This window comes from Echeneis naucrates, chromosome 12 (genome assembly GCF_900963305.1).
Source record: "Echeneis naucrates chromosome 12, fEcheNa1.1, whole genome shotgun sequence".
In the NCBI taxonomy this organism is placed as follows: domain Eukaryota; kingdom Metazoa; phylum Chordata; class Actinopteri; order Carangiformes; family Echeneidae; genus Echeneis; species Echeneis naucrates.
The window spans coordinates 16,836,023-16,861,640 of NC_042522.1; the positions used below are offsets into that span (position 1 = coordinate 16,836,023).

Sequence of the window (25,618 nt, forward strand, 5' to 3'; positions counted from 1 at the left end):
GTCTCTAAATAAATAACAATACAGGAGCTTAAGAAACAGACCAACATAGATGAAGAAAATGCAATAACGTTTTATCTCCCTAGATTGTCTACAATGTGGGACTGTATTTTTTTCTTTTTGCCATGAATATAAAGTGACTATTTACCCATTAGCCCCCGCCCCCCCGCCCCAGGTCTTGGAAATTACCCCCCCAAAAAATACTATTAACAACAAATCTGTGTCAAATATAATGTGATGTGGATTAAAATTTGGGATATACACATTATAGCATCATGTGGCAGAGATTTTTTTTTTTTTTTTTTAAACCAAATTCATAACTGAGGGTAGAGCTTCACTTTCAAAACAGTACGACTAAGGGATAAAAATTACAAATTCTAATATATAATTGTACAAACAATTCAGTGGTCAAATGTACAGCTAGAGTCAATGGAGTCAATATTTGGTGTGTGAATTGTCTCATTCCCATTTGTTTTGGAAACACGTCTCTACTTCTGTATAATTATTCACCAATACAGTTTGATTTCATGCAGCGGTAAAACACTTTAAACAGACATTTACCCTCTGCCACAGTTCTGAGATGCAACTGTGACTCAAATTTTTTTTTTTTTTTTTTTTTTGTTGTTGTTGTTGTTTGTTTTTTGTTTTTTTTTAAACAGATGTGAGTTGATTATTTTCGCACAAATGACCACCAGGATGTGGTGATGTAAAGCAATAGACAATACGAAGCCTTAGGTAAAGTGACACAAACATTCACCTTTACACAATGCAGAGATTTTTTTTTCTCCTTTAGCACTATTATACATATTTCCCGTGCCACTTCATTACAAAAACAAAGAAAAAAAAAAAAGGTTGTTTTTCAGAATATAAAAATCATGTAAAATCATTAGGGATTACTAAAAGGCTGTGTATTTGTTTTAAAAACGCTATCTGATGTCGATTTTCTGAATGAAAATAAAGGCTTTAAATATTGCTTCTAAGCTTTTATGCTGCAAATGTACTCAAAGGTTGTGAACATGTGGATATTGCTCGGGTTCTGGGGTCAGGGGTCCTCCCCAATTCCAACAGTTCAAGGTCTATGGCACTTTACAACTTGCTTCTCCCAACTCTGTTCTCTGTACAGCAAAGAAAATAAAAAGACTAACAATAATCCCAAGTGATGCGTAAAAAGCATGAAGAAAACATTTTTATAGACACAAAAGGCAAACTGTGGTCTTCTCCCGTGTGAAAATATAAGACTGCAAGATGATGAATCCCCTGTAATATGAATGCTCATCTCATCAGTGGGGGCCTGAAAGATGATGCACTTTAAAACAAAACATGTAAGTGAAAATGTTGGCCTGCTCGTATTCATACGTCTTTCTTTAGTTGTCTCCTGCTTTCACCTTCTGTCCACAATTTCCAAACTTGCTTTGGTTAACTAGCGTAACTCACACCTCTCTCTGCTTGAAGTGACCATTTTGCATTTTGGGAAATGTGCAGTCATTTTCTGGTGGACTTAAATGTCTGTTAAAACATGAAGTTCTAATCAGCAGCTTGTTGGCTTTGCTTAGCATAAAAACTGGAAACAGGAGGAAACAGCTAGCCTGATAGCTGCACCTCTTCAGTCCAGTAGTAGTGATACATAACATCCAAAACTATTCAGTGTTTTTATTTTTTCTGTTTATCTTTTGATAGTACTAAACTAGATGCCTCCTACTTCCTGCCCATGTGATAGCCTGCTTCAATCTTCTGATCCATCCATCTGCTTAAAACTGAATAAGCACATTTTCCAAAATGGAAAACTTTTCCTTCAACCAAAAGCTTCTGACTGGCCAAGCAGATTAAGGCTGAGCAGATACAGACCACATCTAATCTCATGTTCCCCAAATATCTGAATTCCCATTCTGATTTCCAGTCTCATAAATGACCACATGCAGAGCGCATTTCTTCATCATCTGAGAGACATTATTCATTTAAACGGTGAAGGATTTGTTCCCCTCATACAGTACAGGCAGTGGTCACGTCATGTGATATGCTGAGCGATTTTGCTGCTGTGAGGATATTTGTGATGGACTGAAAACAGGTGACTTTATGCTGCTGGGTCTTCTCAGGTATATGGAAGCAAGGGTGGATGATTTCCTTTTCTCAACCTCTGTGATCTTGTAATGAGGGAGAGGAGGAGGGAAAAAAAAAAAAAAAAAAAAATATCTCACCAACAAACAAAACAAACAAACAAAAAAGAACAGTCAAATAACCCCCGATCTACATTCGTCTACACATGTCAAGCACATAACACTGTCCTCCATATCAGATCGCTCGACGGACCAGAAAATGGTTTCAACATGTTAAATAAAAGGAGGTGGGGAAAAAAAAGAAAGGCAGACTGGATGAAAGAAGAGAGGGAGCCCTGCCCCCTTAGTGGTCAATTAATGTCCATCCACAAAAATAAAACCCATTTATGATAAAGGACTTGTGAGGTTTGGATTAAAAAAAAAAAAAGAAAGAAAGGAGGAAAAAAAAAAAAGGCTCTGTACAGAGACCACAGTAATTATTTGCATCAGAGCAGGTCATATCATCAGCTTCTTTTGTAAAAAAATATACTGTATATACCACAGTGATGGCCTTTTGAGGACTTGTACTTGCAGATGTTCGCTGCTGTCTCACTTTGATCCACTACATTCAGTGGTTTTTCCCGTTTCATCAAGGTCTCAAGTATAAATAGTCCCAACAGGTATCAACAGATCAGCCTCTTCTGTGTATAAAAATAGGAGAGTCAACATAAAAGTCTCTATTCTTCTCACCTCTCACGCCCCACCCCCCCACCCCTTAAGCAGTCCCTTTCAGTTGAGTCTATGCTTGCATTTCCCTTATGATAGTCATATCCACAGTGCTTGGAAAAGTCTTCAGGAGGGACACTGCATTCCCATGATCAATATTCACAAAGCTGTATCCGTTTGCCTGTGGAGCGGTGGAGGGAGAGAGGGGAGGGGGGGGGGGGGGGGGGGGGGGGGGTAAAAAAAAATTTAAAAAGTCAGGAGGTTTCATTTCATTTGTGGTTTGAATTTGTACAGAAAAAAACATGACAAAGCTTTTGGCAGAGGAGCACAATACCTGGATTATTTTATCTCCGGGCTGAAGAATCTTCGACGCTGGTCCCTCAGACTGGACTCTGGTCACAAATATACCCTGAAATGATTGAAAACACTCTCCTATCACCAGCTGCACATTCATAAAACCCGAACAGTTTTGCAATATAAATATACAGCAGATGAGAACACACACACAAAAAAAAAAAAATTATATATAATTAGAAAGCTTTTGTAAAATTGATTGACTTTAACGGAACTGAGAGAAGTGCAGTAGTGTGAAAACGATAACCCGTGGTGTTCATTTACATTGTCATCTGGACGAAAAGGATTTCCCCGGCCTCCCACACCTCCTGATATACTGAAACCCAGCTCTGGATTCTTCTCCACTTTCACACGGATCTGAAACACACCCACATTCTTTCATTAGCTTATTCATTAGTTTATTCATAGTGTCTCATAGATAATTACATAATCCTCCTCTCATAATACTATTTGTGTTGGGAGGGAAGAGAAAGAAAGAAAAAAACAAAACAAAACATGTAAACATATGAAACTAAATTAGTCATTCTGATGAATGAAATGGAATATTTTACTTCTTATGCCTCTGACTCAACAATATAATTTCCCACAAAAATGTTGTCCTTCACCTCTTGCTGCATCGTGTCGTGCTGGATGCGGGGGGGCCCTTGGGGCTGCTGGGAGACTTTGAGCATCAGGTAGTCAATGAGCTGTTCTCTGGAAGGGTGGCGGGCCATGGGCATCTGGCTCATCTGAGATCGGCCAGACGGACCCATCTGACCGTTCATCAAAGGCACCTGGCAACACACAATGAAGAACGAATATGTTTTAAGTGGATTTACCAGCAACACTCCAGATCTGAGATGTTTCACAATGTCTAAGTTTTAAAATTTCATAACCGCTCAATACCAAAACATCTGCCAGCAGATCTATGACACCTACTTTTCTGTGAGGGTCCAGGGTGTAGCTCTGATGCCCTTGAGGACCATACACATCATCCTGAAATGAAATAAAACTGATGGTTAACACCAATGTGCACAAACATCCTTCCAGTAAATATCCATTAACAAAAAAGGCTAACAGACGTGACACGCAATTAGACAGCGACATTAACATTTTTCATGTTGGATAACGACATTAGGCAGTGAGGTGCAGGTCTAGAAAGGAATCTGATTAAAATGATGAAAAGGTGAAATTAAACGTTGCTTAGCATCTATCCAGACACTAAGTAGCATATAATTCTTGAGTATTACCCTGCTGAAGATAGTCTCAGAAGACATTTCTCTTTTTTAACCCCCTTCTACAGATTCTAATAAGCACATTCTACATCACTGAGATGCAGATTTCTATCACTTACCTTTGGCAAACACAATTTTCATCAGCACACAAAGTGAGTGGTGATTCTGAAGCGATTAAAAGCTGGAGTGAAGATGATGAATGAGCAGAATGAGGATTTAAAGCACAGTTAGAGGAAAAGAAAATCATGGTTGCTGAGATTCATTACAATTACAGGATGATTGAAGTGTGGCAGAGTAGAGGGAGAACACATAGGGATAATGACAAGGATGGTAAAGACCCCTGCAGGTTTAAAAGGGGGTGTTTTGTACCATATGTAATATTCATATTAGATATCTAGTTATCAACTGAAGAGAAATCAAGGTGAGGTTTCCTTAAAGAGAAGCTGAGCTTTAAAAGAAGCTTAATTTATACAACCCGGCCTGCCACATCACAGCTTAAGGTGACACTTTTTGCTGTCAGTGGCATTAAGAGCTAACACACATCTGTCAATGTGTCACCAGAAACACGAGCTTCCTTTTGTACAAAACAGGAAAAAAATTTTTAATACTATAATGACATGTACTAGGAAAAATTAAGTATGCTACACACAGCTTGTGAGGGTTTTTTTCTTTTTTTTTTTTTTTGAGGAAGTAGGTGGTGTCAGCTGTGGTTCTGTAGCAGTTCAGCTTCCACTTGTACAAATTTTTCTCAGATTCTGTAGTGAAGCTACTGAAACAACCAGATAATGGTACAAAAACAAGAGGGGTCCCTTTTAAAAAAGTCAGTCTCAGTTAAAGAAACACAACATACTTTTGGGATACATCTATTTTCTGCTGTGGAGAAAAAAAATAAAAATAAATAAATAAATCACGTGCTAAAAGGGGTTTGTGGTTGCAACAAATTTCTCTCCTGATATAAACTTTCATTTGTCAATAAAGGACAAGTGAAATGGGGCTTCTGAGGGTCAGTGATCACTTCCCAGCATGGTGGAGAGAAGGGAACAGACATGCCTTTATCTGCTAAAGGATGTGAAACTAGTATGATCTGGAAGCCCTGGCTTAGTATGAGCTGCAGGAGCTAACTAGCATGTTCACAGTACTCACACAGAAGCCCAGAGACCCTCGGCTGGCATGCATATCCCTACAGCTGCTGTAGTGAGACCAGCTCAGCGGAGCGTTATTGGAATTATAGGAGCGAGACAGTGCGTTCTGAACAGGGGGACGACATGGAGTAACCGACACCAAGCGACATGTCAGCGGTGGCCCATGTGATCCACCGAATGAGAATAACATAAAAGACACAACAGAGAGGTTTACACAAGATATACAGAAAAACATGCAGTGAACCAGAATCATTTACGGTTAGTCGGGTTTGATAAAGTGCCAACACCACACTGAAGGGTCCATTCACCCAAACATCTGCTTTTCATTCATTTGCAGTGAAACATTACATTTAAAAAGAAAATCAGTCACATCCAACTCTTTGACGTTTGGCCTTCAGATAATTCAGATTAACTAAGACATCGTTTCTGGAAAGATGCACTGAAGCTGAATCTAGGTTTGTACCATTGCTGTGATCTTCACATAGTTAATCTAATTTATATTGTTTTAGTCTGACAGCCCAAATATGAAAACCAGGACCAAAAAAAAAAAAAAAAAAAAGCTATCTGCATGGCTGAAGGTGAAAGAACCCTTTAAAAAGAGGTGAGAGAAGAGCTATAGTTGTTTTTACACAACATTGTGATGGTCTTTGGGACTTTCAAAGTAAATGTATTGATGTTGCATATAAAGAGGAGCAGATTCATACTGTTGGTCAATGCCTATGTTTTATGTGTTCTGACAATCAATCACTGAGAAACAGATGCTATATTCAAGTTTTTCTTTTAGTTTACCTTTTCCATTTTCTTTGCCTCGATGTGCCGCATCACCTGGTCTCTCCAGTCTGCTGGCACCCTTCCTCCTGCCACCTGCCCAGGGCCATCCAGGAGTGAATGCTCGGACTTCACTCTGGTGTTGGGCCTCTTGCTAGGGCTGCTGTGCTGGTAGTTGAAATCACAGACAGACATGGTCCTCTCTGGAAACTCGTGGGGTTGCGGCCTGTTGCTGTGAGGCCTGGAAGCTCCGGGTACGTCAATGCTGTAAGTGCGAGCTGACAGGGGCCTCTGCATGGCCTGGCTCATCGCCAACGGCCCCCTGGCGAGGGTGTGAATGTCCCTGTATGTCATGTATTCCCCCTCTGGCAACTGCATGCGCCTTGGGTCACTCATGGAAGCTGTGGAGGTGGTGCTGCCTTGTCTCTGCAGGGTGCTGCTTCTAGGCTGGCTGCTTGTTGAATGAAGTCTTTCCTTAGCCCAAATGTCACTGGTCGGTTTGGGAGCCATTGGAGGCCCCCTTTGCTGGGGCTGTAAGGGGTATGGAGGTGCCTGATTACGATTGGAATAGTTGGTGTTGGCTAGCGAATGTGGAGGAGGAGGGAGGTAGCCTTGGTGCTCTGAGGGCACAGGTGTTCTCTGGGCCCAGAGGCCCTCTTTTGGCATGGAACTGCTTGTGTACTGTATATTGTACTGAGGAGGAGAGATGCCCATGGCCATGCTGGAGTAGGCTGGATACCTGCTGGTACTGGCAGGAGGTTTAGGAGATGAGAGCAAGTCGGAGGAAGATGCTGAGGAGCCGGGGTAGACCTGGAGAGTCTGATCGTTCAGTAACTGACTGGCTGACTTGCTCCTGACTATGCTCTGGCCCTGAGCTCCTGGCCCTGGGCCGGTGCCTGCCACCCTAGTCATTGCTGCATCATAGGAGTCATCATCTCCATCAAAAGAGAACAGCCTCATGCCCCCTGTTTCTATGTTGCTGACACTGTGAGATTTCATCACCTGTGGGGGATGGCACCTTTTATCTGGAGACAGTTCCTCTGTGCTGCGAGACAGAGACATGTCACTGTTGGCTGTCAGGCCTGTCGAGGCCACATGCACAGCAGATGTGTCCACTCTTGTTGCTTGACTTTTGTTGCCCAGACTATTAATGCAGTCACTGACCGGCTGGTTTCCGTTCTGCAAATGCTCCAGGTTGTCATTTCTAAAATCCCGCTTGCTGTCTAAGTTGTCCTGGGCCATTGAGCCATTCGTGGTTTGGCCCAGCTCATCCAGCTGAACCATGTTGTCAGTTGGCAGCTTGGATATGTTCATGTTGATCTGGTCCCACTTGTTGAAGGTGTCCTCCACACTGTTATTGATTCCTTTCTCGATGAAGGCCAGTCTGGCTTCCATGGAGAGGTCATAGTCGCCCATTTTTTCTGGTGCGCCCTGCTGGGTTTTCAAAAGGGCCTGAAGGGACGTTTCAGAGCCATTACCATTATGGAGGAGAGGAACAGTCTCCTTAGGCTGGTTCATGTTCTCATCCTCTTGCCTAAAATGTAGGAACATCAGATTTTTAATAAGGTTTGGAGAAAATTTCCCCATTTTACCACACACATTAAAGAATGATACTTACCGGCTTTTTGGGAGGAAGGGCATTTTTGCCTCTCGCTCAGGGGTGCAGAGAGAGTTGTCCTGACTGCTGTCAGTGGTCAGAGAAACTGAGTCGGACATGCGCGACGGTGATGAGCAGTTGCTGTTATTCTGGTTGCTATTGGCCACTGTGTCGTCCAGCAGAGAGTCTGCGTCTTTCCCATCATCTGTTCACCCAAATTGTCAGTTAGTGGTTTAAAAATGTTGCATTTTTCACTTCCAATACCCCATTTTAAGCCCATTTCACTAAAAGAAAATGTTTACCTTTTTTATCCTTACTTAAAGTCACTACTTTAGGCTGGTTGATTGAGATTTCAATAAGAGGAGGTCTCATCTCTGCAATTTTCATCTCTTCTTCTTCATCTGATAGCTCTTCAGAATCCTGGAGGAAAGTACAATCATATTCTTCAACCTGCTTTTATCAGATAACGTGGCTATATACATGATTATATACTTGTTATATATCTGTTCTGTAAAATTGTGATAAATTTTTCAGGCCTAAATATACCTCTAGTGTGTCCTCATGGTTCATCAACGAGCCCTCTGAGGATTTAAGTGGGATTTTTTGGGAACTGTAGGACGTGTCTGAAGTGTCTTTTGATTCCAACACAAACTGATTTTGTTCACATGCATTGGCAGATACTTGGGGTTCCCTGTCTGAACGCATTCCGTTGGAGCAAGGGGCCTCAATCACCTAAACAAAACCACTCCAGTTGTTCAAAACATTCCTTTACTGGTATGGAAAATGTTGTTTTATTAAGGAAATACAGGAATGTTAATGAAAAACAGACAGGAATGAATTAGCAAAGAAAATATCTCTTTGTACCTTCACACCCACATCTTGCACTCCAATATGATTCCTCTCAATTGGTTTGGGCTCTTTCCCGGACTCATCACTCGACTCATCCTCCTTCAGCCTGTGAGCCACAGACTGGGCGGTCTTCACCATGTTCTTCAGCTCATCTGGGTATGGTGTTGGGTAGCGTTTCAGGTTTCCCTCCTGTGGGGGGAAAAAATATATATATTACACTTCAAGTAAAAAAAAAACAAAACAAAACACACAAAACACACAAAAAACACAAAAAACACAAAAAAAAAAAATCGCAAGCATTAGCAGAAGAGATGATTTTCCCCACTGGAGGCGCAGTCAGGGTTCAATGGGACTTACATGGAGAATGATGTGCAAAAGGGGCATTCAATATTATACGGACACATTCTCCTAGAATAACCCAAGGATAATACTGTGCACATTTTTCAGGTTTATGTTCAAAGCTATCTGCCAAACTAGGTGAAAAATTATACCCTAATGCCCACAACAGCATTTTACTTCAAAAGCTACAGAAATTGGGGTGTAAGGGACCTTTTATGTGACAACAGCTACAACAAGACGAAGGTAGAAGCCAAAATCTGCAACAATGGCCTCTGCAGTTGTTGTAAATCATGTCAACACAGTTATTTTCCTTTTCCAATTATGTGAGCAGTGACAAATGCGGGACACTAACCCTTGGGGGTGTTTCTCTCTCATCCTTGTCCTCGTCACACTCAAAGGCCACCTGAGCTCGGTGTTTGCGTTGTTCCTCCCAAAGAGCTGGATTGAAGCTTTCTGAGTCAGAGTTAGGAATGTCTGAAAAGAAAAATAAAAGAGCTGAAATGAGGATGTGAATAAATTGTTACATTTTAATTAAGAAGGCCGTGCAAGTAATCCCCAGAGTTTCAATTCATTCAACTCTGATTTTGACCACAAGATGGTGCAAAGACAACAGAAAATTGAAGGAATTGGGGAAGAACTTGATATTCAGAAGTTAACCTAATCTTTAGACTTCCTTTTGAAAGTTTTGCTCTAATAAACTGAATCATAGATTTTTGAAAGGCTTGAATACATGCTTCAATCTGACAACCCATCTAGATTATAAAATGGCAGGATAACAGTAAAGTTTATTGAGTTAATGTTTAGTTATGTTCTTGTATGATTGTCTCTGTATTGTTTTGAATTTAATTACTTTCAATCTGTATTCCTGAGAACAACAAACCAATGGTTGCTGATCTACTCTGTTTCTTTAATAACCTGGCATTCTTACAGCTAAAAGTCGGCAGTTTCCTGTTTAAATACTCTTACTTCTGCATATAGATATTTAAAGGACTAGAGGACTAGAGTATAAGATAAGAGTATAAGTATTTATACTTATTATACTTATTTATACTTTATTTATAATCACCTTTTCATTATTGTATTACTGTCTTATATTGTATCATTGGAAACTAAGAATTGTGTTAGTTAGCTTAGAGTGAGCTCTCCATATAAACGTGTTTCTGCAGTAGCTCAGAACGGAGCCACAGGCTCCAAGGAGCAGCGTTTGAATTTTTATGTTTTGACGTGCAACCTGACCGCTCAACACTCCAAACATAATACAGCCAGCTTGATAAATGAACAGAGAATTCTTCCACACAATTAAATTCTGATATGGTGATCTTCATTCCCAGCTGGAGTTCAGTCATAGGTTGTCTACACCTTTAACACACCATAGCAGTGGGTAATGTGAGTCACCTGGTGTGTACTCTCCACATCAACAGGTAGTAAAACATTATCACTGCAGTCAGTTCATGACTCATTCCAGACTCTCAGGAAAATAACAAGGAAAGCGATAAAGTTCAGTTGAAAAAAATTCCCACTAGAAAAAAATGTATAAAGAAACCGGATGTAAGCCGAGTAAAAAGCAAACAGAGGTCACAGGTAAAGTAACTTTTCTGATGGTGTAACACAACACTGCTGATATTGTGTTAAAAAGCAGCCGACTCACCACAGCGACCCCAGTAGCTCAAGCATGCAGATCTTGAACAACTAATTACCCTAAAGCCACAGTACACCAGGGTCAGTGCATGCAGTCTGGTGCAACAGGAAACCAAACCAAACCAAACAGATGCTTGACAAAAAAAGAACACTATCATTTCTTCTCAGGTAACTAGGAGCCTCATAAAATATGCATTCAGGTGTCCCTCTAGGTCACCTCCAGGACTGCTTTGATACTGATGGCAGTTGCAGTCATTTTGGGGCCAGAAGATTTGCCAACGGAGCTAATTTGCTAAAACAAGTGGTTCGTTGTGACTTATTTCAATTTCATGTTTATCACTTTTTTATTTTCATACTTGGATATATACAAATTGGGCTTCTATGAGTTATTGAAGTAAAGTTGTATGCTTTAAGTTCTGCTTGGTAGCACTGATTAATTAATGGGCAACAAGTTTTAATAACCAGCTCTGCTGCTAAAGAGCTGATTAAGCAGGTCTGAAACATTTGCAGTCTGAGTGTCTGTCAGATGATAAATGAGAGAATATAAAAGAGAAATTAAGTCTTGTTGAGTGCACAGTACTCACAGTCCTCAGTCCTGGTTTGTTGGGGGAACATGTAGTTAGTCAGCACAGTTTTGTGTGACTCTGGATCCTCCTCTTTCTGGAGAGGGATCAGCGGCTTTGACTGCAGAACACAAAAAATTGGTTTGTATGTGCTTTTTGCAAATAGCAGCACTTTGTTGAAACACTAACTCTCTGTGCCTCGTTCGAGCATAGCGAGTAAACTGGGATACATCATCAGTACATGAAAAGACATGAGAAAAAAATGGCACTAATATGTTTCCTTTTCTTCTACATCAACTTTACTTAAGTACATCATTGTGACCCTCTCATTATCTCTGGCCTTAAGCACCATCAGTGTCCCCTGAGCCCTGTCACTATTGTGGCACCTGCACAAAAGCGTCCTTGTGTCTCAGTGCTTGTTGCTTCTCCTGGGTTTTACCTTTGTCCTGTTGACATAACTGGTGCTGTGTAGCACTGACTCTGAGTGAGTAAAGCTTAACATATACATATAACTTATAAACATATAGAACCTTTGAAGTTCTTAAGTCAATAAAATTGAATGACATTTTCATGCTCTATAATGTCTCCACACATCTACAGTCAAACTGTTACTACAAATAAAATGAAAAACAACCAAATTGATAGACCTCATGTTTATGAACTCTGATTTAAGAGCCCAGAGACAAAAGCACAGCTGTAAAGCTCTGGTTATATGGCCCTAGAGACGTCCTATGCAGCATCCTCTAACAAATTCACAAATGTAAGCAGGAGACTGGCTGTGGAGACCCTTGTAACTGATAAGAAAATCCTTAAATTTGATTCTGTATTCAAGATGGAGCTGACCTGAGGCCAGGACAGGAGATATGAGCTGCTTCTGAATAGCAGTTTTTTTGTAGCTTTCTGATAGGGCTGCTGTGTTTCTGGGACTATTTGTTTATACTTTTGAACGCAGACCTACAATAGTCCAGCCAGGATGAGAAAAAGGCATGAATAATTGATTTGTATAATGCAGTAAGAATCAACAGAATGTAATTTAGAAATATTTATAAGCTAGGAAACACAAACAAACTGCAGCAATGCAGTTTTCTCAAACCTCACTTGCCTTTGCACACGCACAAAAATTAAATAAATAAATAAAATCCCAAAATAAACCCTTCCCCCACCCCCAAAAAAATCTTCTAGTAATATCTCTATGTGTTGCCTACTATTCCCTTCCTAAGCAAAGCTATACTGCTAAGACAAAGTGTGACTGCAACGCAATTCTTCACACATGAACTGCCCAGACTAAGACATGTCCACCTTTGTAACGCTTATCTTGAATCCGCTTGTGGGCCAAAGGCAGCAGTTCAAACTTAGAGTGACCTAATCTCTCAACATCTGCTTAATGTCTCTATAGCTGCTGCAGCCTGATGTCATAAACTGGCTCCCTGTCATTCAAGTTTGTCTCACAACACTTTGACAGGCTTGTCTAGAGCTCCATACTGTAGCTCTTAAACCTTCACTGCGGTAATGACATTCATTAGGATCCACCTACACTTTGCAGATGCAGACTTTACACTATCACGATCTGACCTACGATGCCATTCAGCATGTCTAGATGAAATGCTCTGGAAGTGGTTTACTGCATTTTTAATGTGTTTATCTGTGAGTTACTTGACTAAGATGGATTAATGCTTATCTTAATGCAGTCACGTAAACTGCCGCCATTACAGTCTCTATGGAACAGGCCATCGTCTCACAGCTAAAAAAAAAAATAAATAAATAAATAACTTCTGCGGTTTCTGCATAATACATGTGAGCATACCTGATTTTCAGAGAGCCACATTGCAGTCATCTGGCTCAGTTTAGTGAAACTGTAAGGAAGGTTCTTCAACCTGCAGAGGAACAAATACTGAGGTTAAGTTTTCAGTCATCCTGCACCAACAACCTTAAAGACTCACCATCAAATGCATGTTAATATAAAAAAATTATAATAAAAAATAAAAAGCTTTCACATTCCTTCCTTTCACTAGAAAGTTAATCTGCAGCCATATTTCCATTTTTTTAATAGAAAGGATGTGGGGAGGTAGCCAAAGTTATTCAGTGTATTTGGCACAGGCAAGAAGAGGGGAATGGAAAACCCCTGATGAAAACCTCAAACCAGCCTTAGACAATTTTCATTTTGGCCAGAATTTACATCAATCGACCATCATGTTGTAATTAAACTGTGATGTTTCAGAATCTGTATGCTCTTTAAGAATGAAACAAAGATGTCTATTCATTTTCACGAGCTTACATAGTTCACAATGAAACCTAGATTACTTTTGTTTTCTGGTTATTTTCTTGGCTGACTATAATATTCTGTTCAGCTAGAGCTTCTTTGTGACCAATGGAATAAAGCTCAAAATTAAATACAACTTCAAAATACAAGGATAGAGACCAGAAAAGCAGTTAAAAAAATATTTTTTGATAATAATTCAAAATAAATAGATAAAATAAAATGCCACTTGTCCTTTATTATACATAAATGAGTCCAGACTCACTTGTTGTTGCTAAGATTGATGACCTTGAGCTTCTGCATGTCACCCATCTCCTCAGGCAAACACTCCAGCTTGTTGGAATGTAGAAACAACACAGTTGCATTTTTCCAGTTGCCCATCTGTGAGCGGAGGAAACCAAAGATTCAGAGCCAAACAAGCTGTTGCAGATGAGGAGACTGATGTACAACACTACTCACACACACACACACAATGTTGATACTCACTTCAGGGGGGAGCTGGGTGAGGAAGTTGTGGTCTGCAGCAAAGGTACGAATCCAGACACACTGCCCAACAGAGGAGGGCAAAGCCTCGATCTCATTGAAGCTACAGTCCAGCTCCTCCAGAGATGTCAGCCTGAGAAGAAAGCCAGGAGTGTTTTAACTATGTGGTGAAAGCGCCATATATACTGTTCATTTCTTTCAAAAAACCTCTCAGGTAACTTGAGGTAATTGAGAATGTGGCTGCTACAGTCTTGCCAAAGAGAGAACTGAACACATCAAACCAGGTCTCAGGACTGTATACTGGCTTCTAGTGTGTCAGAACAGAGTTGTAAGCACTACTGCTCACCTATAAATCTTTCAGTGACTTAGGAGCAAAATAGATCTGACTGTCTGACCCTCTTGGCTTCTAAGGAACAGACAGGGGCTGCTAACTGTTCCCACAGTGTAAACTCAACACGGAAAAGCACCAGTGAGCTAGAACTTCCAAAGGATAACAGACTTGCACCAACTACCTTTAAGTCCAGCACAACAGAACCTAAACATCATAGACTATCCACATCCAGCCTGCATTCATGCCAATGTTCTTAATTTTTATTTCATTCAATCATTCTGTGTGAATGATTTAGTCCTTTACAAAGAGACTTTGAATTACTTTTCAATGTGAAATGGTCTATAAAAAACATGCAGGCATCACTGTATTTCATGAAACAGTGAAAAGTTTCTTTATTCTTGGGGAGTACTTTGGTAGTTTGCTAATACAAGTTACTATAAAGAAAAAACATTGTTGAGATGGGGTGATATAATGTAAAAACTCCTGTTCAAACAAGAGCTCGGATCAACTTTGTTCCAGATGAGCTAGAGTGACAACATCGTCGAATATCAGCGAAATGCTCACAGACATTTAGACAAGCTGATGCATTTTAAAAGCTTCATATACATAGTAAAAAAAAAAAAAAAAAACCATTAACATTTCGAACAGAACCCAAGTTGACAGAGCCGTGCAGTGCAGCTGAGGCTTTCTGCTGAATGAAAAATGCAAATGCACTCAGATGAATGTGAAGTGAGCCTGACCTACGGGAGAGCTATTGTGCCATAACAGCATCAAACTCCAAACCACCGGATTTGACCCCCCACCAGCCATAGGGGGTATATGGACCAGAGACAAACGCAGTGCAGTGAATAAAATCAGCGGCATATAAATGAATAAGGTGGGTTTTTTTTGGGGGGGGGGGGATCAGCTTGCTTAAACTAAAATCCTTGCATGGGATAAAGCTAAATCGTATGGCTTTGTCACATAATCTGTGTCAAAGTACACAAGGAGACGCATTCTAACATAAGGGATAATTGAATGAATGAAATGAATGAAGAACAAAACTGCATGGTTAAAATTCTAAGTGTCAGTGCAAGGAGATTTGTTTTTTTCATGGCTGGAAGACTGGAGAAAACAAACAAACAAAACAAAAAACAAAAACCCCACATACATAGATTAAATTAGAACCTAATCTATGATCTGGACTGCAATGATTCATAGTAGATTGAGGGTCAGGATGTCAACCTGCCTCGTCCACTACAGCCTCAGCAGCTGTTGACTCTAGTAGTACCTGTCTGCTGCAGACACCAGTCTCAGAACAGTCTGTCTGATTTAATCTCTGTATTTCATCAAGGTCATCAGAGCAAAGATTACCATCGACCTCTGCTCAAAGCAAGCCTCAATCCATCTTCATAATCAATATGGCAGACTCAGATTTCATAACAAATGGCTGTTATTAGGAACTCAATATTGTCAGGATTGGGGCAAAACGAATAAAGCATTTGGAGCACATTATGTTTAATGGGACTATCAGAGACGATTCATGCCTTTAGTGGACAGCATTTGAAAACAGCATGATAATCCATTGATCTGATTCAGCATTCAGATGATTTTAAAGCTCCTGCTATTGCACTCACCCTCCAACAGAATCTGGCAAGTACATCAGCTGGTTCTCATCCACTTTGAGTGCAGTCAGTTTCTTCAATGAGCCTAAGGAGAGGGTTAAAGAGTGGAACACAGAGAATCAGTGCGAGATGCACACAACAGCTTGAGGGCTTATTGATTGTCACTTGCTGTGGGACGACAAAGAGCAATATCAATTACAGCAGTTAATTGGATTAATTCAAGTAAGTCAATACAGTAATCGATTCAGCACTGTCCCTGTGGACTCATCGGATTTTAATAGCCTGGTCTTAACTCGCTGTGTTCTCATGGGATGAAAGAGAGTAAGTAATTACAAATCCATATTACCAGTTTGAACGTAACACAGATTTAAGTTTTCTTCGCATTCTCACTTTAAATTAATTAATTAATGAGGGGGACAGAGGAAGGGAGAAGAATCCAACCCAGCTAGGAATCAAAACAGTCACTTTCCTTCTAAAAGAGAGTTTAGGTGTTTGCTGTAGTCCTCACCAATGGAGCCAGGAAGTTGTGTAAGGGCATTGTTGGAAAGCAGGAAGTCCTGCAGATTCTCGCAGCCGCAGATTTGCTCGTCCACCATCTCCAGGTTGTTCTTGGACACGTCCAGGTATACTAGCTGTTTTAACATCCCCAGCATCTGGATAGATCAAAATTACCATTCATATCTCAGTATCCTTTGCTTTGAATGAAAAGATTATCTGAAATAAATCATCCTCAGCAAGGAGATGAAGTAACCGCTTGCCATGTAAGATATGATACAATGCTGAAGTTGTGGTTTTTTTTTGTTTTTTTTTTTTTTCAATGAAAGGAAAACAGCGGCTGTGCTCATTTTCATTTTATAAACTTCGCAGATGCCATCACTTATTGAAGGCCAAACTGTGATTAAAGCTGATGCTGTTCAAAGGCTGGCAGCAGAACTAATGCTTTAATTATGACCTAGTTACAAATAAGCCGGTCATTTGGATGGAAAATTAATCTCTTGTAACACATTCTAACTATCAAAGCATCATTATAAATAAGTTATCCTCAAAGAAAATAATAACTTAACAGTCTTAGATATTTTGGTCAGCAGCAGTGGGACACCCGCAGACCCAAACGTCTGCAGGAGAATCTTTCTGAACTGCACTGCTGGTTTTCACAGAGCTGAAAAGTCTGCTGTAAATGGACTGTGGTTTGTTTTGATGAAGATTTAAGCGGACACTTGGTTTGAAAATCACAGGAAATCATCTCAGGATTATGTTTAAGGCTGGAGAACAGGTTACTGGGAGTGTGCCAGTGAGGAAGATAACTATAAATTATACCCCTGGTAAAAACGTCAATCTGTTCCCGTCCATCCACAGCTCCTTGATTCCAGTCAGATGCTCCAACACCTCAGGCTATACAGGTAAAGAAGGGGAAAGGAGGGTAAGTGAGAGGGAAGTGTTCAGAGCAGGGACAAGACAAGACTCATAACCAAGATAAACATACCATGAGGCAATTCATTTACTCCTTTCTAATCACTGTGTTGTAATAACATTATCTTACAGACAAATGAAATGGTAATTTATGGTGTGCGCACTTATAAAACAGACATTCAACCAAAATTGAATGACAAGGAAAGGGAGCAGATTAAAGCAGGAGGAGTAGAGGTCACCACCAGAGAGGCAGAGAGCCCTGGGCACTGACAGACCAACTGACAAATCCTCACCATTTCAGTGAATTCATTACTCCCCAGGTCCAACCTCTCCAGCTGAGTGAGTTTCTGCATGCTCCTACAGACACAAAGCACAGGCAGAGTGAGACACTCAAAAATGTAAACCAAGGAATACATTTAAATCAATAAAATGGGACAACACTAAAGTGCACCTCTTTAAAACAAAAAGGATTACAAGCATGGCAAAAAAAATTTTCAACCTTCTTTTCGATTATCTGTCAAATTTGGATAGTGTAGCTGTGCTGCCTTTTTTGCTCTCACTGATTACTTCTGAAAGGAAATAAATGCCAGTTTAAAGCTCAGGCGTGACAGAAATATGCTTTGAATAATGGAAAATGTGACGTATGCTCGCCCTAGGCCTTGCTCCAGAATTTTCTCTCTGCATTCAGGTCAGTCTCACATTCCCTGCTCCACTGTAAACAAGCAGATAAAAACCAGGACAATTCAACTGTTTATTGTGTTTAAATAATAACCAGTGTCAGAAAAGTTAAGGTGAAGTATTATTAAAGGGTTGAGTTGCAACAGTGAATAAGCATTACATTCCCATCACTCATCAACTACTGACTAGATCCCATAGAGGGAATTCCAGCTCCAGCATACAGTAGATATCAGAGTAGATGCCCAACTCTTAATGCTTTTTTGAATAGTCATCACGTCGCTGACGTGTACACAAAAAAGTCTGCAGGAATAAAACAACTGCACAGTTCACTTAGCCACTGTTACAGTTTCCTTGATTGAAAGACATTTTTTCCTGAGGTCTTCTTAAAAAATATGCCAGGATCAGGTGATTCAGTTATGTAATTCTAACACAATGAGGAATTGTGGTGACCAAGTCGACTTTAAACAAAGAATATTTCAAATCAGAAATGCCGTTCACAGTCAGTCACAAGTTCAAGTAAATAATTCTACACACAAAACCAAAGCTCAAGACCCAGAGTGGAGATGAAACAGAGACATTTTAGAACTGATGCAATGTTGCTTTTACAGCAGGGGTAGTACGGCCCTATGTTTCCTTAAACCCAACACTTATATTCAGCATCAGAAAGCGGAGGCCCACCAACAATTTTTATTTCACATTCACATTGTTAAGTAAGAATCCCATATAGTATAAATTATAGATATGACCTCAGCCTTTTCACTTTTTCACTTTTATACTCAGTGCAACAAGAAAACCTACATCGATGTATGTAATCATCAGCCAGCTTCATCACATTCTTACCTCAAAATTGGCAAAAACAACAGAGACCCCCCTGAGTGAGTCAGAGGTAAGAATGAGCTGTGCTGGCTCTTCTAGAACATGAATTCATGAGCGAAAGGAAAAAAAAAACCAAAAACAAAACACTGCAGCTTATGACCCCAAGTTGTGAGGTACACAGCATAAAAACATTTGGCTTTTGCATGAGCTTGGTGTGTGTGTGTGTGTGTGTGTGTGTGTGTGTGTGTGTGTGTATATGGTCTAGTAGAGAAGGGGCTTCTCTTTCTATGTGGACGCTCTGGAAAAAAGACCTCTCCTGCATCCCTTTGTGCATGCACCATTTGTTTACATCTCTGAAATGCTTGTGTGTTGCTCTGGCAACCTTCCAGATAATTAGTCCTTTTCTTTGTCAAGGCTCCAGCCCTTAACAGGTCTGGCCTCTGTCACATAAACACAACTAGGAGAGGATCCACTTGGAACCCCAACTCTGCACTGCACTTTATACACCACCTGGCCCGTCAGTCAGCCAGTGAGGAAAAAAAAAGAAAAAAAAAAGAAAAGGAGAACGGAGAAGCGAGTAAGATAAAGCGAGGCTCAGCCAGAGGCAGGAAGGACAAAAAAGGCAAACAGAGTTGCATAGCCTTTTTTCCTGAGAAAGCAGGAGGGCCATGAAATGGAATGATACAGCAAGTGAAGCATGAGTGACGACAGAAAGACAAAGTTGCTCCCCTGCCAGTCACCTGGAACTTTTGCAAATATTCGTGGGACGTTTAGTCTCCCAGTGGCACTCTAACCTTCTCAAATAGTGAAATAACCCTCACCGAGGTCTCAGAAGGGGATTATAAAACCTGCCACAGCAAGCAACCAACTAAAGGGGACTCTTATGTAACATAGTGGAATTTAATACTACAGTCAGAGGTGTGGAGAGTGAATCTAGGTTGGGTGAGGGGGGGGCTGTATGGAGGACACAGCAGAGACATTGCTGGGGTAGCGAGAAGAAGGGGAGCGAGGAAACAAAAGGTAAAAATCATGAGTCGCTTAAGGACACAAACATCAGACCCTTGCAGTGACACTGCTTTCATGCTGAATATATGATGATTGGAAAACCTGTGAAGTGAAAGGAAAAATAGAAAACAAAAAACAACTTACTTTGGCAGCATCTTTAACTGGTTCTCCCTCAGCTCCAAGATCTGTAATTTAGTCAACCTGCAACAAAGTCGAACACCAATAACATGATTATTAAGTTCTTCAACAACACATTATACTTAAATTACACTGGCCAACATCTGACCCTCATAATGTAGAACCTTTGGAACCACCATCTTGTTAGTAATTTAGTTTTAACAATTATTCAGCTATAATGTGTAGCTACATGGCATTTGAACATTTAACTCAGACAAAAGCTCTGGTGTAATTCTCTCTTGTGAAAGTTGAAGAGGAGAGTTAGTGAGAGGCCTATGGGGCTATAACTTCAAGTCACAAGTTCTGTGCAGTCAGAAGAATCAAATCAAACTGCAATAAAAAGCCTGACAAATTGCTTTTTATTGTATTGTCCAATGAAACACCTACTATAAAAGTGAAGATAACATAAGCTAAGTCATAATCAATATTTGTCAGTGACAAGATATTTTCAAGCCAGTGATACCTTTGTAACATTTCTGGCCTTTCATTCACAGGAAGTCATTTAAATTCAAAGCTAAGATTTTAATAGATGCTTTTATAATTCTTTATCAGAGAATTCATGTACTTCACAGAATTTCTTGCATTCCTAAAATTTGATTTGGTCATCTCAGTGTCATGACCCAGTAAACTTCTGAATGTGGTTTTAAACCAAACTAATGACAGTATCAACATAAAATAGTGAGACCTGCGTCACAAAACACATAAACTGACCTGCCAAAACTGGCAGGTAGGAACTCCAAAAAGGCATCATTCAGGTAGAGCTGCGTCAGACTCAGGAGCTGGGTGAAGCCTTCTGGGAGCCTAACAACAAAGGAATCTCATTACTCCAACAAAACTTTATAAAACTACTGCAAAGCCAAAAAACACTCAAACAAAAACTGCACACAATAATTGAAACATGGGAGTCAATTCACAGCTGAACTCACTTGGCTATGGGATTCACACTGGCTTCTACAATAGCTAGGACCTTGCAATTCTTGATATTTTCTGGAAACTCCTGGATACCTGCAGAGAAACAATCAGAGAAACAAAGGACAGATTAAACATCTGTAATGTTGTATGTCAGCCGCTTTATTACTACTGGCATACAACAAATGACTCCTGTCACAACCCCAAAAAAATTGAGGGATAATGAAAGCCATCCTGCTAATATTTAGCAGGGGAAGCTTTATAAATGTTAAACACAGGTGGTTTGTGAGCACTCTGTGCACTGTAAGTACAAGCAGGAAGGCTTGAGGTACATTAAGAGCAGCTCTGCACCTTTCCACTGTAAACAACTGCTGAAAGGAGTGTTTAAAGTGACATCATAAAAAAAAGGAAGAAAGAAAAAAAAATAAGAGCCCACTGAGTGATTGTCTGCGAGTTCTCATGAAACATCTACAATGTGCAAACTGCAAGAAAGAGGATATGAGCGAATCTCAAGGTTTATTTCCACCCACTTTGTTTTGTGTCCCCAACACTTAGCACAGAGTACTTTGCAAAGAAGGATACGCTACTTTTAATGTAAACAAGCCACATTAAGCTCTGCTTTGCGAAAACCCCACCACATCTTTCACCATTTGTTTAATATAGCCTGTTCACACACTTACTCATTTATCTTAGAATCACCTGTTTAACCTTTTCATGGCCTTTGCTCTGCTATTCTGCTTAGTTTTCAGGTCATACAGCAATGATCAACAATTTACTACAGCAATCTGCCCTGCTAACAGGTAAAGATGTAAAGATTTCAGTCTTTGACATCCACAACAGATGTCATGCTGACATCCAAGCACCGACTCATTTGAAGCAAAACCTCTTTTGAAATAATATGCAACAGGATGTTATGAAAATACTGGGAAAAAGAAAAAAAAAAAAAGGTTGGTCACCTCATAGGTCATATGTTCAGATTCTTACTAGAACCACCAGGGTTTCTACATTTCACTAGAGAGAACTAAAGCAGTGACAGTGGAAGGTTTTCATCGAACAGGCACAATTTAGATGACGGTGCGCTTGACCTTATCCTCCAGAGTGAATGTTTATCGTCAAGGAAGTAAATGTCACACTTCAACAAATGTTGTCATCCCCAACTCTATGAAACTGCTGTCAAGACACTTTGAGCATACCTTGTGTGGATTTTCTCACAGTTGGTCTGGGAATCAGCTCTTAACAGCTTCATCCAGATTTTTGTTGCTGTTGCTAAGACACTGGATTGTGTCAGGTAGGATGCAGGTCTGAGCTTGTCCGCTTCTTTTATTATCAGGGATTTTTAAAATCATGCATCACAATGTTTCATAGCAAATGTAGCAATTTACCACAGAATATCTTCGGAGCAATCTAAACGTCACCCATTCATCTTCTACGACTTTCCGGGTCGTGGGGGTCGCTGGTACCAATCCCAGCTCACATTGGGCGAGTACACCCTGAACGTTCACCAGTCTATTACAGGGCCAATATACAGAGACAGACAACCACTCACACACAGACCTATGGACAATTTAGAGTCATCAATGGATCTAAATATGATGTCTTTGGACGTTGGGAGGAAACCCACACAGGCACAGGGAGAACATGCAAACTCCACAGGGAAAGGCCCCAGGCCGAACCCACAACCTTCTTGCTGTGAGGCAAAAGTGCTAACCACTATGCTGCTATGTACTGCCCGAGTCCCCCCTGCCTCCAAATTCACTGACTGAAGACCATGATGACAAAGGGACACCTGACACTTTCAAACTGCATAGGCCACTAAACAAGATGCTGAGGTCAGTTTTCAAGTCTCAGTAACACAATCAAATGAGCAGGATTAATTGACACATTTAAAGTGCAATTCAAAAACAAATCCAACCTGATTAGGAGAGCGAAGACAAGATTAGGATGTGTACAGAAAAAAAAGAAAAAAGACAACAACAGAGTAGCCAAGTTTGCTTACTGTTTTTGCTGACATCAAGCTCCCTGAGATTGATGAGGTTTGCAATCGCTGCCGGCAACACTGTTAGGTCATTATCTGGCATGCTCAGTCGATGTAGTAACTGGCAGTTAAACAGTTGCTGGTGAAGACAGAAGAGATAAGTTACTTTTTCTAAGTGCACAACTGAGCTAGAATATGGAGCATTTCATTAGATGTTTTAAATATTTCTTCAAAGGCTGCGCAAATTTATATGGATGAAGGAAACAATGTTAACACCTGAAGTTTTACAAAAGAGACAATATGCACACAGGAAGTTAGTATTTATTGGCCTCACAAAGAATTCATCATATACATTTTTGCCTTACTTTGGGCAGTTCCTCGATCTGGTTGGCATCGAGGTAGAGTTCCTGCAGGGTCTTCTCAAAGCTAAAGATCTCCTTAGGAACAGTCTCCAGGCTGCAGTGGGAGTAGTCCAGCGATGTTACCGTCTCCTCCTCGCCCCGCAAGCAGCGGCATGGCACTAGACGAACAAACAGGCTCCGCTTGGACATCCTCAGTCCCTGAAGAGGGAAAACAGAGATTCACAGAGAGTAGAGGATTAAAGGGAGCTGAGGGCCAAGGTTTACGTGTGGTGTTACTTTCACATCTAAGATCAATGTCAGAACTGGAGTCCAGATTCAATAAATAAACACTCATTCAAACATACACACAGGTTTCAGTGTCTGATCTGCGCATCTGATACCAGGCCATGTGACTGCAGGGTTAACTGTCAGCATAGAACACATTGTTTTGCAGCAACAGATTATTGTCAGCAGTCTGTTTCCACAAACAGATGGAGAACAATGACTTGGGCTCTGATATGATGGAAATGATTAGTTTGAAAAATTCAGTGAAAACTACACGTGCACATGTTGCTTGACAAGAACAGGCACTTAACAAAACTTGGATGGAATCTGATAGCCTTAAACAGCCTTCAGTGAGAACACTTCTCTAAGGCCTAAGGTTGATGTTCTTGTTCCTGTCTACACAATACAAGGTAGTGAAACAATATGTTAGAAGGTGAGAATATTACAGTAACAGCCAGGCTGACAAATTCTGAAAGTTCCTGGCATGATCATTTCAAATCAAACTTTAACTATCATACAGTTGAGGAACTGAATAAACTAAAAGAGACTGTAGTGTGGATCATTCACAACATGAAAGCTTTCTGTCAGTATCAGTAGATTTATAATTGCTCCTCAGCCCAAAGGCTTTTCTTTACAAGTGCTTTTCAAAAACAGCCATGGGTTACATTATGCACGCACAATCCTATTATTTCATCCAAAGCTTTGTGAGGTTCTTGAATTTGCAAATAGATTAGAGACGATACCGAACAATAATACATCATTCAGTGAATCAAAGCTCAACACATCAGATTGAAAGAGAAATAACTGGCCTGTAAATGGCATGCTTTTTAAAGTTTTGGAAAATAGAAATGGTATCCCAGTGGTGCTTGAATGTAGATTTTTAGCTTCTCATTTCACTTTCACTTGTGGAAAAAGATGTTTTCCACATCTGAAATTTCCAAAGGAATGCAAAATGAGCAGTTTTTCAATATCCTGAGCTTTAGCGTTATTTGGGTCAAAGCTGAGGATAAATATGCATGAAGTAGTAGGCCATGAATCAATCTGTGTCCTTGACTAGGTTTTATCCAAACTGTTCTCCATGGTAAAATAATGACATAATGAAGCCAGAAAATCTCCTCTGCTTTCAGTCTGGCTGGGGAGAGAAAAGGGTGGACGGGAAGAGAGTTGTAAACCTGTCCTTTAAACATGGTATGATTCTTATGGCCTGAGTTTAGGTCAACATGCAGGTTTTCACAAAGTACAGTATCCACTATGGAATGTGCTCTGGTCAACAGAGGCTTTGTTCTCTGGACCATGGAGAGAGAATGTGACAACCCCCCCCGCCATCTTAATCTCAGCACTGCCACAGCACATAATCTCGGAGTTCTTCACTCATTGCATATTCTGACTGGGCTACACAACTGAGGTAACCTTGACCCGCACCATCAGTCACACCCACAAAGTTTGTGTTTAGTAGCCTAACTCACATATACAAAAGTGAAAAACTGTTGATTTTACAACAATGAAGGTTTTCAAAACATCATTCCTGTACAAAGTTGACTCAGAGAATGCTCGGTAGGTCTTCCCTCTAACTTCATTAAAAATGGGTGACTGTATGTACATGCCCACACCCACATGAGGTGTGCACAACCAAGAGGCTGTCAGTCTCCCACACACTCTGTGCCATAGCATCAGGCAGCTCACATATAAACACACTGAGTAATCTGGTCTATCACCAGAGGGGATGACAGAGGGCTTGGCTCCCTTCATCCCGAGTAACGAGCACCGACTGTATGGATGACGCATGCTATGCAGAGTGGGAGGAGGAGTGTGAAATGGGTTAACAGAGAGTGGAGTAGTTGTGGGATATTGTGAAGCATGTAAGCAAACGCAATAGCAGATGAAGGGTCATGAGAAATGTTTTAATACTCAGCAGGAAAAGTAAACCAGGAAAGAGAAGACTGGAGGTGGAGAAAACATGAATGTTGGCTCACACTTTAAGAATGGGTTATAAAGGACGAATACTGATAAAGTCAAATGGCCTGAAAACTAAAACCCTGGCTACGTTGTGCAGTAAGACTGAGGCCCTGTTCAGACCTGGTATTGACATCACTTGGGTGATCCTATCACAGCTGAACAGCTTTGTAA

The 25,618-nt window shown here is 40.5% G+C and overlaps 1 protein-coding gene across 2 annotated transcripts in view; it reads right to left on the minus strand.

Moving 5' to 3' along the window:
* Positions 1 to 227: 227 nt before the first annotated feature.
* The window catches only part of erbin (erbb2 interacting protein), a 44,598-nt gene continuing 19,207 nt past the window's right edge, over positions 228 to 25,618 (minus strand). The window contains exons 3-26 of one of the 2 annotated variants that reach the window (XM_029516570.1): positions 23,231 to 23,425; positions 22,887 to 23,004; positions 20,908 to 20,986; positions 20,693 to 20,782; positions 19,949 to 20,005; positions 17,599 to 17,662; positions 17,213 to 17,287; positions 16,404 to 16,548; positions 15,908 to 15,980; positions 13,964 to 14,093; positions 13,743 to 13,858; positions 13,025 to 13,094; positions 11,242 to 11,341; positions 9,372 to 9,493; positions 8,696 to 8,869; positions 8,378 to 8,563; positions 8,149 to 8,251; positions 7,853 to 8,036; positions 6,256 to 7,768; positions 4,029 to 4,085; positions 3,716 to 3,883; positions 3,375 to 3,467; positions 3,091 to 3,165; positions 228 to 2,937 (exon numbers count right to left, since the gene is read on the minus strand). In XM_029516570.1, coding sequence (XP_029372430.1) covers positions 2,830 to 2,937; positions 3,091 to 3,165; positions 3,375 to 3,467; positions 3,716 to 3,883; positions 4,029 to 4,085; positions 6,256 to 7,768; positions 7,853 to 8,036; positions 8,149 to 8,251; positions 8,378 to 8,563; positions 8,696 to 8,869; positions 9,372 to 9,493; positions 11,242 to 11,341; positions 13,025 to 13,094; positions 13,743 to 13,858; positions 13,964 to 14,093; positions 15,908 to 15,980; positions 16,404 to 16,548; positions 17,213 to 17,287; positions 17,599 to 17,662; positions 19,949 to 20,005; positions 20,693 to 20,782; positions 20,908 to 20,986; positions 22,887 to 23,004; positions 23,231 to 23,416 — 4,086 coding nt within the window. In that variant the 5' untranslated portion in view covers positions 23,417 to 23,425 and the 3' untranslated portion in view covers positions 228 to 2,829. Of the gene's footprint in view, positions 2,938 to 3,090; positions 3,166 to 3,374; positions 3,468 to 3,715; positions 3,884 to 4,028; positions 4,086 to 6,255; positions 7,769 to 7,852; positions 8,037 to 8,133; positions 8,252 to 8,377; positions 8,564 to 8,695; positions 8,870 to 9,371; positions 9,494 to 11,241; positions 11,342 to 13,024; positions 13,095 to 13,742; positions 13,859 to 13,963; positions 14,094 to 15,907; positions 15,981 to 16,403; positions 16,549 to 17,212; positions 17,288 to 17,598; positions 17,663 to 19,948; positions 20,006 to 20,692; positions 20,783 to 20,907; positions 20,987 to 22,886; positions 23,005 to 23,230; positions 23,426 to 25,618 lie in introns of both variants that reach the window. The other variant, XM_029516569.1, reaches the window with a different exon arrangement.